Source organism: Syngnathus scovelli, chromosome 1, assembly GCF_024217435.2.
Source record: "Syngnathus scovelli strain Florida chromosome 1, RoL_Ssco_1.2, whole genome shotgun sequence".
In the NCBI taxonomy this organism is placed as follows: domain Eukaryota; kingdom Metazoa; phylum Chordata; class Actinopteri; order Syngnathiformes; family Syngnathidae; genus Syngnathus; species Syngnathus scovelli.
This window is the reverse complement of record NC_090847.1, coordinates 18,303,544-18,322,355: the sequence shown is the minus strand read 5'-3', so window position 1 is coordinate 18,322,355 and position 18,812 is coordinate 18,303,544. Positions and strand designations below refer to the sequence as shown.

General features: G+C 39.1%; 1 protein-coding gene across 8 annotated transcripts in view; it reads left to right on the top strand.

Annotated features, from left to right (window-relative positions):
* The window catches only part of LOC125989940 (teneurin-2), a 202,105-nt gene that overhangs the window by 65,072 nt on the left and 118,221 nt on the right, over window positions 1-18,812 (top strand). For 4 of the 8 annotated variants that reach the window (XM_049756462.1, XM_049756492.1, XM_049756453.2 and 1 more), the window contains one exon: window positions 7,589-7,639. The exons of the other annotated variants lie outside the window; for them this stretch is intronic. In XM_049756462.1, coding sequence (XP_049612419.1) covers window positions 7,589-7,639 — 51 coding nt within the window. The remainder of the gene's footprint in view (window positions 1-7,588; window positions 7,640-18,812) is intronic. 8 annotated transcript variants of the gene reach the window in all.

Genomic DNA, 18,812 nt, shown 5'->3' with positions numbered 1-18,812 from the left:
AATTTGTTATCGAGACAGGTTTTATTCTTCATACAGTTAATGTCTCCCACACATGCAAACATTCAGAAATAGTATTGTTAGAATACCTTCAATATGGGAAGATGGTCTTTGTCTTTCTGAAACCAAAAATCATACAGCTCAATCCTCTCCAAACAAACTAAGAAATGGTGAGCAAGTTCTTTCGGCAAGTAGATATAGAAGCTGTAGAAATGATGTCTCCATTGTTCAAACTGGCTTTTCATCGTGACACTGTGCAAGGTTTATTTGATTAAATATTCAACATTTGACAAGTACACATGCTGAGCCTTGTCAGGCCTTCGAATACTGTTAAGCAGTGGCAGGTCGAAACAGTTTTACCTGGGGTGCCCCGCCACCCTACACACACGCCAACAAATCCACAAGCACGCACACATTCACAAACACATTTCTAATTCAAGTTTCATTTTCTGCATTCCCTGGCACATTTTATGCATGTTACATGAATGACATATAGCTAAATGCTGAGCACTAATCCAATCCAAGTGGGCTATGCAATGGCAACTTACACCTGGGGCTGCTACAAACTATTGTTTTGCCAGTCGACTAGTCATCGATAGCAGTTGCAGTAATAACTAATCATGTGTAAATCGCATGCCAAACCAGCAAACAGTTGCACTGTTATAAGCATCATTAGTGCAAGTTCTTTAAGGTATGTCCAAATAAAAGTGAAGACAATTAAGTTGTAAATTGGCAGTACATTCAATTTTGATTAAACTTTGCACCTTGTATCGGCACTGCTGACATATTTACAACTTAAATTGAAGGTGATCCGTGGCCTGAAAAGCTGAAAAGGTTTAGTGTAGTATTTTAAATTTGAACCAAAAACTACTGTGTTCACTATGCACACTATGCACTATGAAAGTATCTCGAAATGCAAAATTGAATACTAAACATTTCGATCTTGTCATGTATCAAGCTTGATTTTTAAATGTATAAGACAGTGACATCGGCTGAGTAAAATTAGGAAAAAGCACTGTGCTACATAAAACTAAAATAATGGTAAACGCCATTGGTTTTATGTACTCTTTATTTATCCAGAACGTTTTTTTCTATTCCTCACAAAGGGGCGAAACACGAAACGCGTGTGACAATGAAATTTCTTAGTTCAGTTTTTAGTGATTTTATTAATTCTGATTATAAATGCTATAATTATAAATTGAAGTACTAGTAGTTGTGGTAATGTTAATTATTATTATTATAAGCAGTATTAATATTGCTGATAAGAACAACATGATGTTTGGAGTGTTGAATTTCCTTACTTCAATCATGGGCAAGCACATAAAGGTTTTTAAATGAGTTGCCTAAATGCAGGTCAAAGATTCCAAAGTTTTCCTTCGTTCCACTTATTGGATCGAGACACTTCACTTTTATAGCACCTCCCAGACACTATTAAAATAAAGCGAGTAGAACGTTGAGTTGGCAGAGCTGATAGACGTTCAATTTGTGGAAGCATCATAGTGAGACAAACAAATACGGGTGTGAAGAGCAGCATCAGGAGATTTCATTTTGCCAAAGTGGAGCAAGAGATTTACCGTCGTACTCTGCACTGCCTCATAAAATGTCCGTCTGGAAACACAAGCGAGAGAAAGGGGAGCTTGTAAATTTCCACCGTTGCGCATGATGGCCTCATTCAAACAGCATTGATCAGGAGGAGAAATGATTAAAACACGCATTAGATGAAATAAGGCCCAGCTTTGACATTGATTTACACCTGACGCCCAGGGTAGATTTTACAGCTGTACTCCACAGTCCACTGCTTTGTGCTTGTGTACCGTCCATCCATATTTTTCTTTCATAAAACAAAAGACTGGATTGTACTGTAATTCAAGTTCAGCATTGCTTTCTGTCAGCAGGGAAAGATTTTCCAGCAAAATGACTGAATGCAGAAGTTAAGGAATATACTGGTATTAGATAAATCAATATAACTTACCAAACAAAAATACTGTGTTCACTCATGTTAAAATTAGTTAATTTTTTTCCCGTTTGTTGAATTATGCTCTCAATTATATATTGTTTCTATTTTATGTTTCGATTAATCCTATTCATTATTTCTTGGTACGAAAGAAAATGTTGCTTGATCGTCTAAGTGAAGACGCCTGTGTTAAGTGAAGACACCTAAGTTAATTAAGTGGGCGTGATTAATAAAGTGATCCCCTGCACGCAATAGCAGTAGTAGTTGCAGTGAGTAGTGTCAACAGAGCTGCCAGTCCTCCTCGTCTTTCTTCCTCTGGCGGTTATCCACCGAGCTCGGTGCTATTGCAAGGGTTGAGTTCGGTGCAATCGCAAGGGTTTCACACAATCTGCCAACACCATTCATTTTAAATGACACGTTTCTTTTCCAGCTACGATCTAATTGTGGTCCATTGAAACCAAGGTTGAACCTTTTGGACATAATTCCGAAAGGTATCTTTGGCGCAAACGCAACAATGCTCATCATCAAAAAGAACACCATGGCTACAATACAACATGGGAGTAGTAGCATCATAATCTGGGGTTATTTTTCTTCAGCAGGACCTAGGCCATTTGACAAGGTGGCGGGAATTTGTTTGTTTAGATTTCATTGATGGCACTTGAGCTCATGTGAGTTTTATTGATTCTGAACGTAGATGTAAGAGGGTGTGCACACTTGTGCAACTACACTGTTTCACTCATTAAATTCTACTTCCAGTCCCAAAAAGCTGTTTGCTTTTTAATTAAGTTCTAAAGGTTTTAGGCCAAATTAATGGTGAAAAAAGTTCTAGAATTATTTTATGGCATTTGAACAGGTAGGGCTGTGCATACTTCTTATATCAAGGGGCAACAAGCCATACAAGATAAATATACCTGCAATTATTATGTAAAAGTCCCACTATCACCTGTATGCAGCTGAAGGATGAAACAAAGCTTCCAGTTTAATGTGTGACAACGTTCCATCTAAATGTACCTTAAAAATGCTGTCTTAAAAAAACATCCTGACGTTCACAAAACAACCTTTTTTTTTTTTTGTAAAATTGGATCGGTCCAATTTTTAACTGAGCAGTTTTACGGGTGTATTTCTTTATAGTTGCACATCTTTAAAAAAAAAAAAAAAAAAACTTTGTTATTGAATCCTTGAATGCAGTGATCAGTTCCAGCCCCATACTATGGTCAAGAGTTGAAGGATCTGATTAACAACCACCAAATATATTATATCATACATGAGTACAATTAAAAAACTGCTTTTGATGGGCGATTTATTGGTAGGGTAATGTGGTAATGTAAATATGAAGAAACAGATTTTGATGGGTGATTTATTGGGAGGGTAATGTGGTAATGTGGAGTGTTCAATTCAGTTGTATTAAATGTATTTATTTGAAGGGACACATCAAGGTAATGAACGTCATATGCCAAATACAGACGTGCACAAACCAGATTGTAGCCATAGGCTAATTTCCATCTGTTGTCCCTAGGCAGATGTTCCCTCGACAAGTATAAAAACCTGGTGGAAAAAAACATTATCGTAATATTCATAACCTTGGTATAAATACAGATACAATAGTCAACCCATGACAAAGTGCAAACAGAGTGAATAACATGCAAGTGGCCAGAAAATACATTCAGTCATTTAGGTTTTGCTGTACACACACACACGCGTGCACGCATGCACGCACATGCATACTCAATAAATTATTGTAGATAGAGAGATGTTGGGGTGGGTGGCTGATGTTGTTACTAGACATAATTAAATGCTTTGCTCTATTCATCCACTGTGAAGTCAGACAATTATTGCCAGTGTTTCCAGTGGTCTTTTTTTAACTTAATACAGCTGATTAAGCTGTGCAATCCCTGTCCTCTAATTAGAAAAGCAAACAGTCAGATACTAAGCTTTTAATTATCAGTGGCTTTTGTTTGGTGATTGCAGCAAATGTGTTTGAAATAAATAAATATGGTGCTGCTGCAGGTCTTCCTGCCATTTCTTATTTTACCGTGACAATATCATTTCTCTATACGCTCTATACCACTCCCCAATCCTTTCAGCCTCCCTCGATTGTGTGAATTGGATTATGTGGAGATGCAACATAACTGCACTTCTGTAATCTTCCCATCAAACACTACCTAGAAATTTTAAATTGGATGGTCTAATGTCAGTGTGCCAGCTGCCACACAATGCCACCCAGTTGCTTGACACTAATAAATCTTGGTTTATTGCTAGCTGGGTTTACAAACAAAGACACCCGTTATGGCTACATACGCTTTGGGCTGGGCCAGCCTAATCACACCTCGCATGCTGATTAGCTGCCTTCAGACAATATTTCTCTCTGTCTTCCCTTTCTGGCTCTATCTTTCCATCTGCTCAAAAAGATAATAAATCATAGGCCAGCATTGTGACGTGTGTGACGGGATGTATTAATCTCATAATTAGAGAATGAAAAGGTGGCGCTAAATTTAGTCTGGCCTTTCTGTCTAACCCCTCTTCCATCTTAACATGCTTAGTTACCTGATTCCCCATCAGTGCTTACTTTCTGGCAAGCTAAGACTTGCAGTGTTTAGGTGTGCTGAAAAGATTTTTGTTAAACTCAGCTGAACTAAACCTCAGCCGATACCCACCCATCTGTTCACCGGTAGCACACCTGGCCATCAAATTGTGCTACGTGGCTATCAAATTCAAGCCACACTAATGTTGGATTGATGGAACCAACATTCTGCCCTTAGGGTTTCTACCTGAGTGTGTCTGTGGGGGGTTGTACTAAGGGTGAGTCAGCATGTGTATATGTGTGCTGGAAAGGTTGGTGCATTAGCGTCTGAATGAGTTTTCAGAGAACAACGCGGGGTGCGAACGCCTTGACAATGGTCTAACAGAATTAGTAGCTTGTGATGAATGGCATGTAAGAACAGCAGTGACAGCCTGCTTTCACAAACACACACACGCTTGCTCATTTATGTGTGTGTGCCTTCATATAGTTCTACACACGGTTCAAGGACTTCTCGTATATTTTGCAAGAAGTGAGGTCAACGGACATACACACGCATGCAGGATGTCTGTGTGCTTGTTGGTTTTAAGGTGATGTCAAGGATCTGTATATCTCCTGTGGTCAGGATCCGTACTCAGCACACTGATCACAAGGCTTAGCCATGCTCCTGTTTGGCTGTGCACAAATATTTATATTTTTTTTTCCCGGTAGGTGCTGTAAATGACCAAGCTTCACCGTGAACCGACAAGTTTAATAGTGCTGCTTTGAATGATTTATTCATAAAGCCTCGGGCAAGGTTTTTGTTGCAAATAATTTCTGGTGAGTATAGCTGTTTAAAATTGTGTGTGAGGAAACTAACTATTTATTTAGAAAAATATTATTTATTACAACTACAAATCCTAGCGGCTAGGATAGTACTAATAAAAGGCTGGACTAGCCTATCTGGTTTGCGCCTGATTTACAAAATTATTGTTCATACAAAAACAGGTGCAAAGCCAATGTGGAAGCTGATTTAGAAATCGAGCGGGCCCAGGATTGCATCTGCCAAACACTTGAAATTACAGCACACCTCATTTTGCACATTCTGGAAGGAGTACAGTAAATTAAAAAACATATATACATATATTTAATAATGATTGATCAAACCTGAGATAAATTGTGATGGCTGATCGTAGGTCTTGGAATAGGAGCCAATGGAACAGCTGTGCATAACTGCAATGGAGGAGGTGTTTTTTTGCTTTGAAATCCTACAGTTCTAAAAGATTGCAACATGTCATCTGTTCAGTAATGCAATTGGAGACATTCTCAATAAGGAGTCATTTACTGCAGAACCAATACGATTGTCATCACCACTTTGACACATTGCTAGCAACACGTGTCATCTGTCAGAGTGAGCAATTACATGCAATTTGCACCTTTTTTTTTAGATGCTAGAAAATGTCGTTCACCATCAGCATATGCAGTGATCTTTTTTTTTTTTAACCAGTTCTTAAAAACTCATTGAGATTTAAAACATGTTTTGAGTTAAGTGAACACAGAATTTCACACTTATTTGGGATCTTGGCCACGCCATTGAGCATTAAGTTCCTGTATACTGACAAAATCTAAACTCGACGGAAACTTCTTCTATGTGACTGACAGGGACACTGCAATTAGCCTTTTGTAAATACCCAATATTGTTGTATTAGTACATATGTGCCCTATGTATACACTAATCACGAAAGCTGGTCCCAAAATGCATCTGCATCCTTGCTTTCAAAATCTGTGGAAATATTTACATTGTATTTGCGCAATGGGAACATAACAGCCCTCTGATATTTTATGTCCTGTTGCAAAGGGAGATTTTTTTTTTTTTTTTGTCAATCCACATGCAGATTTTCGATTGCAGTTTATACCAACAGTTTAGTCTTCAGACCAAATGTATTTATCCTTTCAATGTAATAAAGGTCAATCCACAAAAGAACATGAATGTTGCAAATGTCTAAGCTGAAGGATGATTTTTGTGGTCAACATCAGAAAAAAACAACAACACCACAGCCTTCTTTCACAAATCCTTACAGTTGGAATTTGAGTTAGCAAAGTTATAGTCTCCTGGTATCCAACAAAGTCACACAAGCACTAGTAATTGCCCACAATGTGTTCAGACTGCCACACAGTCCAGTGGCAATACACTTTACACCACTCCATCAAACTTCGACATTAAGTTTGGTCATACACGGCTATCACCAAGGAGCCTTTAGAAAGCCTTGCCACGAAACTCTTGCTGCACTTTTCCCCCAGAAGTTAATGCTAGAGGAAGTTGGGAGCTCCTAATTTATTGAGTCAGCAGAATGATGGTGACTTTTACGCTCTACTGTATGTCCCTCAGTGCTCACTGATCTCACTCTGAGTTTATGTGCTTTCTAAACACCTTGCAAAAATACTATTGACAGCTCACCATGGGACATCTAACACAGCCAGAAATTCTGACTTAGACAAAGGAGGGTGAATGTTTATAATATATTAGTGGTGGGTAATTAAATCGAGATTAAAAAAAGGAAAAGGGTACATAAATATTCAATGAAGGTAAAAGCACAGTCAGACGAGAGACAGTTTGAACGTGGTCAATGTCAAACATTTCAGTACTTTATTGTGTCTTATTGGTAGCATGAAGTCGTGATAATCACCAGGTAAATGCAGTCCCCGGTCTAGTGATATATCATTGTCACCGGACTTTTAACTGGCTGACTACTACACCGCAGCTGTAATGGAAAATTTAGTGGGCTTTAATGGCTTCTCGTGTCATCATCAGATATATCGGAGAAGGTGACAGAGCGAGAGAAGCAAAAGGAGAATTTTCCAGTCAATTATGAATGATTATATTTACCTTTGCATGGTGCTTAAAAAAGATACTGAAGTTTAATGGTCACAGCTTTGTCCCCTTTGTAGGACACCTTATGAAAGAGACATTGTGCACAGTTTTGGTTTTAGTTGAGCATTCTTTGTTTTCTTCATTTGCAATTTTGTTGTAATTATTGTAAATTATGCCATTTCATCCTTTGTCTTGATTCATCTTAATGTTTTTGTTTCTTTTTCTCTTCTTTTTCTTTTTTGCCCCTCCTCAATTTCTTCACCTCCAGCATATCTAGATGATGGGGAGAATGAGGATCCATTTGGAGACTATGTGATCAGTAAGTCATGACTGCTTATAGCCTCTCTTATAATAGCTAGCCAAGTCCAGGTTTATCTGTTTATGATGTGGTTGTCTTTCCTGTGATGTTGTGCGTCTGTAATTGACTCTTTTGTCTGTTTATATATAGTTGGTACCTGGATAATAGAGCTTGTTGCACAGTGTGTAATAGCTTTTATCTGGGCTCCAAATGTGAATACAACATTATCCTCCAGTCTATTGAAAAGCCTTGTTGGAAATGATAATTGCTCATATTATAATCGTCATGAAATTCACATCGCTACAGCACACGCAACATTATGCCATTTCATTTTGTTCTGATGCCTCACTGAGGGAAGTTTTGTGCATATCAGAAAGTATGGTAGAACGACTGTTTGTTTTACAGTTGGCTGATTAGAGGCGGCTAAACTAGCCAAATATTGTATTCAAGCGTACTCTTACTTTAAAATAATATGACTCAAGTAAAAGTAAATAGCGGCCCTCCAAGTAATTACTTCAATAAAAAAAGCTGCGCCAATTTGTGACAATATCACTCTAATTAAAACAATAATTAAGTAAAGCTTTACAATATGTATCACATAACACATATTGTGTTAAAGCAAATTCAGACACAAGACATGGTTTTAAATTAACTTTCTTTGTTCATACTCATGAAACAGCACAATAGGCTCACCAGGCGGAGCGAGAGAAGAACAGGAGCAGCACAGCATATGAGTCCGCTGGTTTGTTTTGTAGTGTATAAGGTTATCATAAAGCGAATGTCAGGCCAGTGGGGTTCTGTTTCTTCTGACTCTAGTTTCTAACATATTCCCTTACAATAACTCACTTTGAAAACTTGGCTTCATGGGCGCACGAAGCACAGTCGATTCCCGGTGCAAATACCCTTTGGATATCACATGTTTATTTTTGGGTCAACAGGGGGACGGTGGATGGAACAAGGTTGCTCTGGGTGGCAGCAGTAAATATTTGTTATCAAACAGAAGTGGATCATTCAGATTTCATTTCACTAGCAGTGGTGGACATGATTGGCATTGTTACTCTTGCAGCGACTTTGCTATTAAATTTATTAAGTAAAAGGATATTGCATTAAAACTACTCTGACAAATACACTACAACACATCAAAATAGTTATTTAAGTTGGTGTTAAAGAGTAAGTAGAAGTAGTAGCATGGTTTTCATGCTTTATCTCACTATGAACTATTTTTAGTATGATTTAAGTGCTGGACACACATAGCCGCACAAGTGTCAATTAAGCTCTTTGCTCCTTTATCAGAGAACATTTCCATTGCACATTTATATGCATCTGACTTCTCAGTCATTCGCTTGTCTCAGTTGCATTCTCTCTTCTTGATTCTCCTCTTTTTCTTCATTTTATTTTTACTTCATCCTACCATTATTTATACATATAAATGTATACCAGGGCTGCCAGTTCAACAGTTAATTATGTTGCGAGTCAATGGACAAGCATTTTAAATTTGGCCCTGTGAGTAGGCTGAAGCGGCACATCACTTCTTTTCTGCGCCACGAGACAAATGCTAACATTTCATCTCCCCAAATCTAACACCTTGACTTTAATTCACCATCAAAGAATATCCTGTTCTTCTAGGTTCATTTTCTTCCTCAAACACACAAATTATAACATTACTTGCATCATATTCCTAAACATTGTAGAGAATATCAAGCATCATCTATTAGGGTGGAGCAGTGTGCAAAGTTCAAATCGAAGCAAAGTGATTAATCAACACACCTATTTCAGCATTTTAACAAAATGATTTGTTTTTAACAAACAAAAAAGTAATATACATTCAGACAACTAACAACTCATTTGAAACATGAAATAAAGGGAAAAGATTTATTCTTAAACAATGACTGTGAGATGTCCTCTGGGGTAGTGACATTACTCTCATTTGTTTATTTTGTTGTTTGTTATCTACAGAAACAGAGACATTCACATTTTTAAGGTGGAACTATCGTATAGTATTAAGGTTGGATGTTCACTCCGTAGTCGACGAGGGGTTTTTTACTGGATCTTAAAAAAACTCATCAAATCCAATGAAACATTTTGAGTAGCATCACACTTCATTCAAGCTTTCCGAAGTACCACCAGGTCGAGTGAGGCAGACGTGCAACTAATGCAAGAGATCCCTGAATTTTGAATTGCCGTATCGAGTCAGCTTTATGTGTTATTTAACTACTGCATAAAGACAGCCGTGATAGGCTCCAGCACGCCCACGACCCTCGAGAGCATAAGCAGTTCGTATGATGGATGAATGTTTTTGTATTGCATTTTTTGAATAATGCATCTGGCCTAATTGGTTTGCTGATAAGTTTGACCTTTTTTCTTTAGAATTTCATTTATGAAGCACACTTCATTAATAAAAATGTGGATTTCATATGATCTCTTCTTGGTCAACTGACTAGTTCTGCACTATCTATCTATCTATCTATCTATCTATCTATCTATCTATCTATCTATCTATCTATCTATCTATCTATCTATCTATCTATCTATCTATCTATCTATCTATCTATCTATCTATCTATCTATCTATCTATCTATCTATCTATCTATCTATCTATCTATCTATCTATCTATCTATCTATCTATCTATCTATCTATATATATATAAACTTTTAAACTTTTTTCTTGAATTGAGTTGACCACCGTATAAATAAAAAAGTGAAAACTGAAATGCATGGAAAGAAGAAAATCAAGGATGAAGAGAAAGGCTAGAGTTAAAATAAGATGTGATAGACAGAGGATCAAGCGGTGTGGGCAAGAATTTAATAGACTCAGCCAGCGGAAGGAGAGTAATGGCTAAAGAGGTGGGGGTGGGCGGTTATAAGGAGGAGGGATGATTGAGAGTGCGATTGAGATTTAACAGTACAGTTAAAGCGATGGCTGCAGATTAACATTCAGTGACTGTGTGCGAGCGCCTGGATTATCTCTGAAATCCTGCCGAGCGCTCTGGGGAGTCTTGCGCTGCCAGGGGGATTGAGACCTATACCGCCAGGCCTCTCGGTTGAGGTGTGGCAGGTGGAATGCGACTCAGATTCTCGCTTCCTAGCTGAGCAGCATTCTAAGTAGCTTGATATATATGCCCCACAGGTGGCACAAAGTGGGTCTGATGGGAATGTTTTTTTTTTCTTTTTTTTAATTCGTAATGGCCCTCAATTCACACTGGTTTACCTCCTGGACTCCACTTTTCCTCTGTGTTGTAAAAGGTTAACATTTTGCAATCAATGATAATAGTCGAACACATTTGACTTCAGACAGCATAAGAGAGGAGTCAATAAGTAGCTCCACACGGAGTTTTAATCCATATCGATTTGTGCCCCATGCTGTCTCTTCGAATGGAGCCCAGTGCTGTTGGGCACCATACAGTGTGGTGACGTGAGGCTTGGCATCGCCTCAAGGGTTCTACTGTGCTGTCCCTGGTTTATTTGCAATAGGCAGGACGTGAGACATTGCTTGATACATAATATTGTGATCTGGACAAAGGTCTACAGCAAACCCTTAAAGCATTAATCAGTTAGGGTTTGACTGTTACGCGAGATCTCATTCAATCTTAATTCTCCAGTCTAGCAGGTGTCCCCATCAACACATTTTGGGTATTTCATTTTTGCAAAGCATGTTTGGATGGCTTGAAGCCTTAATCTATCCTAAAAAAAACATGAAACCATTCTGAGGAAGGCTCTCTTGTACAGTCTCCGACCTTACAGATTGAGATTCTTGATAAATGGACAAAATGTTCGAAATGGCTCCCAGAACGGTACAAGCACCAAAGAGGTCAACCTTCGACCATTTCTACCCTTGAGATCTAACACTTGAGTAAATGCCTCAAAACCTTTTTTAAACATATACAATAGTTCTATTTGAAGTTGAAAATTGGTTCTTTGCCTCACAATTCTGAAGTCTACGTCCGCTAGCGCTCTCATATTTTCTCCTATGCAATGATGGTTGCTCAGTTTCATGCTGTACAGCTATTGCTGTTGGTCTTTTCTTCAAATGCTATACTTCTGTGACTTATTTATGCCACCACACTGGACTCAGTAACTCTAAGCGTTAATGTTAGCTCTTTTTCAAGATTTCCTTTAAAAGATGTTGCAATATTTTTGATAGTCTTGTTGTGCTACATGCTAAAAAAAAAGTTACAAACAGTGTCTGTGGTGTCATCTCCGCTATATATCCGTGTAATTGTTATGTGAGGGATGCACAAACTTACTGGAACTTACAGCATCCACATTCCGCCCCTCATGCAATACCCACCCGGTCACTTTCTTTACTGGAACACTATCAGTACAGCTCCCTCTTGTGTGTCACCCTTGCGTATTAGATTTCCATTCCACAATGCAGAATATAGTCCCACCAAACAGACGTTGGGTGACCGTTGGCATTTCACTCATAAATCCATGAAGTCATCCTTGCTGTTCAGTCACAGCGTGGATGCCAAACAAAGAAATGGATTCTAATTTAAAAACAGCAGGGAAAAAAAGCAAAGTAAAATGGCTGCACTCAGGTCAATATTATTCTTCAAACCGTTTTGTCTCCACTCAATACTCGCTTTAATAGCTTGACTTTGTTTTGCAGGCAGTCAAATATGAGGGAAGAGAATGTATGAGTACATCCAAATTGCAGTCTTTAGCCCCTGATTTTAAAAACTGTCACATTACACGTTTAATGCTCAGAGCTAACTAATCATGAGTATCTGAAATAAAAGACTGAGATTTATTGCCGTTTGCTGGTCAAGTCAACTTTACAACTAGGCTGTTGAGGCCCATTTGGTGCTTATTACTCCCTCTTGCGCCACTAAATGTTTTGTCCACTGTCCAGTAGCACACCTTTACCAGATCATTGCAATCAATAGCTCAACTCAATCACCTTTCAATTGGAGCAATGGGTCAGTCCATGTCTCCCCAAGCCTATTTTTCAGTGATCCTTTGCAACGGTATCTATTTCAGGGCAGACTAGAATAAGTTGCCATAATCAATAACAATGCATATGGTTAAAAGTTGATCTTTACAATAAGCCAATCAAGGGCGTCTTAATGGGTATGAGCAACAAAAAGTTTCTTCTACCCTTCCTGAAAACCATGCATAAAACACATCTTTTATCAGATGAAATGCACTGACAATTGAGATTTTAACAGAACCCATTTTTACAAACAAACGCAAAAACAAAGAGAAAAATCAACATTTAATTTGCTGGTAATGAATAATCCAAAAAACAACTAACCGACATTAAATTTGATTTTAGGAGGGGGGAAATTACATTCGCTAGTGCAAAAGAACAATAAACACCACAGCATTTGAGTATGAGTCAGATTGCTGGTCAATAGTTTAAAATTGTTTCACTGTTTAGCACTGAAATTAATTCTGTTGACACTGAGATTGCCACGGATAGTATGTGATCTAAGTAATTGATTGATATTGATCAGGCATTATAAGCAGAAGAGGATGGCTGATTGCTTTTTCCACCACTAACTTGTAATCCTGACGAATAGGCTCCAGCTCACCTGCGACCTCGCAGCAGGCTTAGCAGTCGAAACTGAAGGAATGGATTTTTATGGTTTATGCTACAATACTTCTTTGCATTCTCACGCATCTTCCAAGCTATGTTTTTTTCCCAACTGCAGCAGTTGCAGTTATGCAAGCTACTTGATATTTTCTAAGATCCTAGTTATTTTGCATTAAATAAACAACACTGAGGCTACCTAAAATATTTCTCTTAATACATTTCTGTATTAAAGTTGAACGACATTAAAATAACAGAAAAAGCTTCCATATGTCAAAGCTATACTTCTGCTGGGCATAGCCTCTGTAAATGAAAGACAATTTTGTAATTGTACTATTGATGTATAAATGTACACGCATTCTAAAGTGTTTGTTTACTCATATGTCTTAATTCCACTGCAATACAAACGTTGTAAAGTAAGCAGTCACAGCATTGTAAATTGTGTGCACAACTGAGCAGTGAGTCCTAAAAAAAATCATGGAATTGTAGATTATCCTTTGCTATTAAATTTATTTTTGTGATCAAATATGAATTTATATGAATCAACAACCATAGTTTTCATGTTACCTTCAGTTAAATACCTGAAGTATCCTTTGATTTCTTTTCTTGAATGTTGACAGGAGCTTCCTTCCACTCCTCTTACTTAGTATCCGCCGTTGGATGTGGTCCATCTCACTCCGCTGCATTATTAGACACTTTGAATTTTTAGGCATCTTCTTATACACAGTCAGTGTTGGATAAGTACGAGATGTCAAAGTAAAGAGATGAATGTAGTAAGGTTTAGAACTGCTGAAAGGCGGTTTCTGTGGGCGGTATTACAGCTAGGCTATTGAGAAATGTAGTTAAAGTAGTAATGGCACAGCATGTAAACCAACCCGCGACTGCCCAACACTGATTATCCGGCCTCATCAAAAGCAAATGGTTCAAAACTATAGCACGAGATCAGACACCGAGAGACAAAAGCAGGCCGACGGTATAAAAAATGCCCCACAATCTTTGCAGCATGTCTCAGTGTAATTTGGATTTCATTGTTTTTCTTTTGGGTTTTATTTCAGATGTCAGATGATTTTTCTTTCATGTCACCTTTTCCCCTTTCACACCACTTTTTAGCTTTTCGGTGATGAACTGTGATTTTTCTATGTGATGATCACTCCAGTAGCAGCAGTATTTATTTATTCATATTTTATTTTTGGCTAGCTTTTATTAGGCTGCTGCCTCAGAACATGCCCGTTGCCATAGTGACAATCTGCTCTTCATTTCTTTGTATTTTGTGTTGTTAATAGTCAACTGAGGAGACAAGCTATGGCTCGACCAATCAGAGTAAAAACGGCCCGACATTCACCCACTTACTACATTGTTAGGCATACCGTTGTGACGTGATTAAAACCTTAAAACATTTTGAAAATAATTTGAAACATTAAATTATGTATTTGTATAAACAGCTGACCAGAGAAAGAGATACTTATATCTAACTTGTCATTGTTGCGGGTGCTGTTTACAGCAGTGTACAACGGCACTGCATCAAAGAGTAGGGTTCCTTAGAAACACTGCCTAGCAACAAATGTTTCACAACTGAATAACCAACAGTCAGAGATTTTCTTGTCCAGGTTTTTCATATCCAAGCTCCACTGCATTGTGATCGTCGCTCATAGCGCAACTCCTGGCCAAAATTATGAAATCACATTCAGTGGTTTAATATTTGCAGAAGAAAATATAAATTCCAGACATGGCACAAAACTGAAGTCATTTCAAATGGCAACTTTTGGGGTTTAAGGAACACTAAACAAAATCCAAGCAAAATGTGGCAGTCAGTAACAGTTACTTAAGACCAATCAGAGAGAAAAAAAATGAAATCACTCAGTTCTGGGGAAAGAAATCTGTAATCGTAGAAAAAAATTCCAACAAAAGAAGACTTCAACACATCACTAGTCCTTTCTTTGACATGACCTTTACAAAAGCTTGCTGTCTCACAGGCATGGACATTAGTAATGAATAAACGAAGGAACGAAGGAACGAAGGAAGGAACGAACGAACGAACGAACAAACAAAGGAACGAATTAATTAACGAACAAATGAATGACTGATAAACACTGACCTACTCTTCAACAATTAGTCTCCCACTTTGATTGATTTTGCCAGATCAGCTTTGCGGGTTAGAGCCTCTTTATGGACCATTCTCTTCAACTTCCACCCAATATTTTCAATTGAATTGTGATCCAGACTATTTACGGACTATGACATTGACCTTATGTGTCTTTCGTAAGGGAATGTTTTCACAGTTTTGGATCTATGGGCTAGATACAATATTGTCCTTTTAATTGATGAGTTCAGAAAAGTGTCCAAAATGTCAAGGTAAACTTGGGACATTTATAGAAGATCAAATGACAGCAATCACCTTTGCCTGACATGCAGCACCAGATCATCAACAACTGTGGTAGTTTGCATGTTTTCATCAGGCAATCATCTTCAGAAATTATATTGCACCAAAAATAATTCCAGCATCATCACGTTGCCCAATGCAGATTCATCATCCGTCACAGAATATGAATTTCATCCACTCCATGATCAGTTTCCTCCCATTTCTTCGTCATGTGCTTTACGTTTTCTGTCCGAATGCTTCTCTGTCATCCTTTGTCTTCCAGTATGCTTGCCTTTAACAACCTTCCCATGTCGTTTGAGCTTGGTCCTGATTTAAGACACAGCTGCTTATGAACAGCTAAATCTTTTATAACAGTGTGTGTTAATTTACCATCCTTATGAAATTTAACAAGACTGTCATTTGTTTCATTTGAGAGCTCTTGTTTTGGAGCCTTGATTCAATTCAATTCACTTGGTGCAACAATTCCCCAACGTGTGATCACTCCTGTTAAACTTAAACTGTTTAGCGAATCTATTCTGGTTCAGGTGATAGTTTTAGAATTTATAGCCTGATTCCATATTTTTTCTCTTTTGTTTGGTCTAAAATCAAAATGATTACTCACTATCACATTTTCTTGATTATTTCTTCAACCTGGAAAGTTACCATTACAAATTATTTTAGTTTTGTCATTTCTGTGATCTGCTTTTTTTCTACAAAATTAAACAACTGAATGAACATCATGAACAGCATCGTCTGATACAGGTGGTTTCATATTTCTTTGCAATAGATCCTATAACCAAGCATAAAAAAATATGTAAAATTTAACTTTTTTTCCCCCTTGCAAAATTAAACTGTTACATTTTAATTACACATGCAAAAGGTGAAATACAATGTTGAACTTTTTACATTTGTCATTTAGATTCATCATAAATTGATATCCCAGATCTACAATTTACAAGCAAGATCTACAAGCAGCTTCTGTTGCTGTGTGGTTGACATTTAAAAAAATTGTGTCACTATCCACTAAATGATTGGACCTGACTGAGTAAATCACAACAGCATGTATGTGATACTTGCCCCAGTCTTCTATCTAGGCATACTGTCATACATGCGCGCACGCATGCACGCACACACACATTCGCACACCAGTTCACCATTACCCCGAGTGTTCTTGACTCCGTGTGTTAAGGACCTTTTGAAAAATTGGTTCTGTGGGATGAGAGAGGTATGAAAATTGAGAAATTACTCACTCTTCTAAAGTTCCCAGTTCACCCACACACCTGTGTCCAAGTTCACCCTTTCCCCTCATCTATGTCATGTGATTAAAAACAAAATCCGATTTTGGGTTCTCAGGCCCACACATTGAGCCACAACTTTGGAGTGGAACTCGATCTGTGGCTGTGTCTCATAACCGAGCCATTACCTCTTAGAACACACAGACACATACACACAGACACACACACAACCACACAAAAAAAAAAAACTGAAAGACACACAAATACTCATGACAGAACCCATGTGTTTGGAGGATGATAGAGGGCTGGCAGTTCACAGGCACACAGGCTCATCCTGCCCACCTGCACGGCAAATGTCTTCGAGGTGAATCTAGCCCTTCTCTTGTGCGGACATGCTTGTCCTCTTTTTCTCTACATGTGCACATAGGCTGAACACAGACAAGCATGTACACACAAACTCACAAACTCACACACACACACACACACACACACACACACACACACACACACACACACACACACACACACACACACACACACACACACACACACACACACACACACACACACACACACACACACACACACAAGCATACTTGCCAACATCAAAGAATTGGAAAAGACTAAACGCCAAACACTGATTGATGCGGCATCAACCGACTGAACTTGCAGTGTGTGAGATTTAGCAACTCGTTTTCATAGATGAACTTAAAAACCTGTGAATAACGTCACTATGTTGCAGATGTAATGTCTAATCAAAAACCACGACTTATCCATCCATTATCTGTTCCGCTTCTCGATAGATAGATAGATAGATAGATAGATAGATAGATAGATAGATAGATAGATAGATAGATAGATAGATAGATAGATAGATAGATGTCATGCGGTCGCGTTTATTTTTTCAGTTTTTTTGTCTCGTCAATTGTCGTAACCTTACTTCCGGTTTTATTTTGTCATTCCTTCCGTTTCAGTTCGTGTTTCCTTCCTCGGTGTTGGGTGTCTTGTCTTCCCTGATCCCGATTGTGTGCACCCGCGTAATCGATACTAATTGTCATCACCTGTGTCCCCGCCCGTTTGTGTGTATTTAGTCCGTGTCTTCCCCTTGTCTTGTGCCAGTGTGTCTAGCCTCGTCCCGACCACCAGCGATTCCTTGATGTCCGAACTCTCTGAAAGAACTCTCCTTTTTGTCTCGCCGCCGAGCGACGCTTTTGGTTGTGCCTGGGTCTCCAGCGCCTTTTTGTCTCGTTCCAGTGCGACTCCTTTTGTTGGTACTTTTTGCTACACGTTTTCCCTCGAAAGAGGCGTTTTGATTTGTACTTTTAGCCTTTTGACTCGCCACAGTGCGACGCCTTTTGTTTGTACTTTTTGCCCCGTGTTTTCCCTCGCAAGAGGCGCTTTGTTTTGTACTTTTGCTCTGAGTGCTTGCTGGAATAAATCCCAGATAGATACGACTCTGCATCCGAGTCCTTCGCCTTGTCCCCTGCCTGACAGTACACACTGGCCAGACATGGACTCGGCAGAGTCGGAGCACCTGTGCGCCACAGTGCGCTCCCATGCCTCACTGCTCGCCCAGCACCAGAGGGAGGTGGGCGACTTGGGAGAAGAGATCCGAGGACTCGCTAGGAATCAAGAAAATTTCAGAGGAGCGGTCGCCACCCAAGTAGCAAAGCTGGGTCAGCAAATGCAGGAAGTGCTCTCGCTCTTGAACGCGGGACCAGCAGCGACCTCCAGTACACCCGTCGCTTCCCCCGTTCCTTCCCTTGCAAGAGGTCCCATGACTGGCAGTGCCAGACTGGCTCCTCCAGAGCGCTACTCCGGAGAACCCGGCCTTAGCCGGGCTTTTATTACAGAATGCGAGATGAACTTTGAGAGTTCCCCAGCAGAATTCCCCACCGAGCGCTCCAAGGTGGCCTACATGGTATCCTACCTGACGGGAAGGGCCCGCACATGGGCCACCGCGGAATGGGCCAGGGATTCCATCTCCTGTCACTCTCTCCCCGCTTTCATCCAGGCCCTGCGAACGGTGTTCGATCCCATTTCCGCTGACCGAGACAAGGCTCGC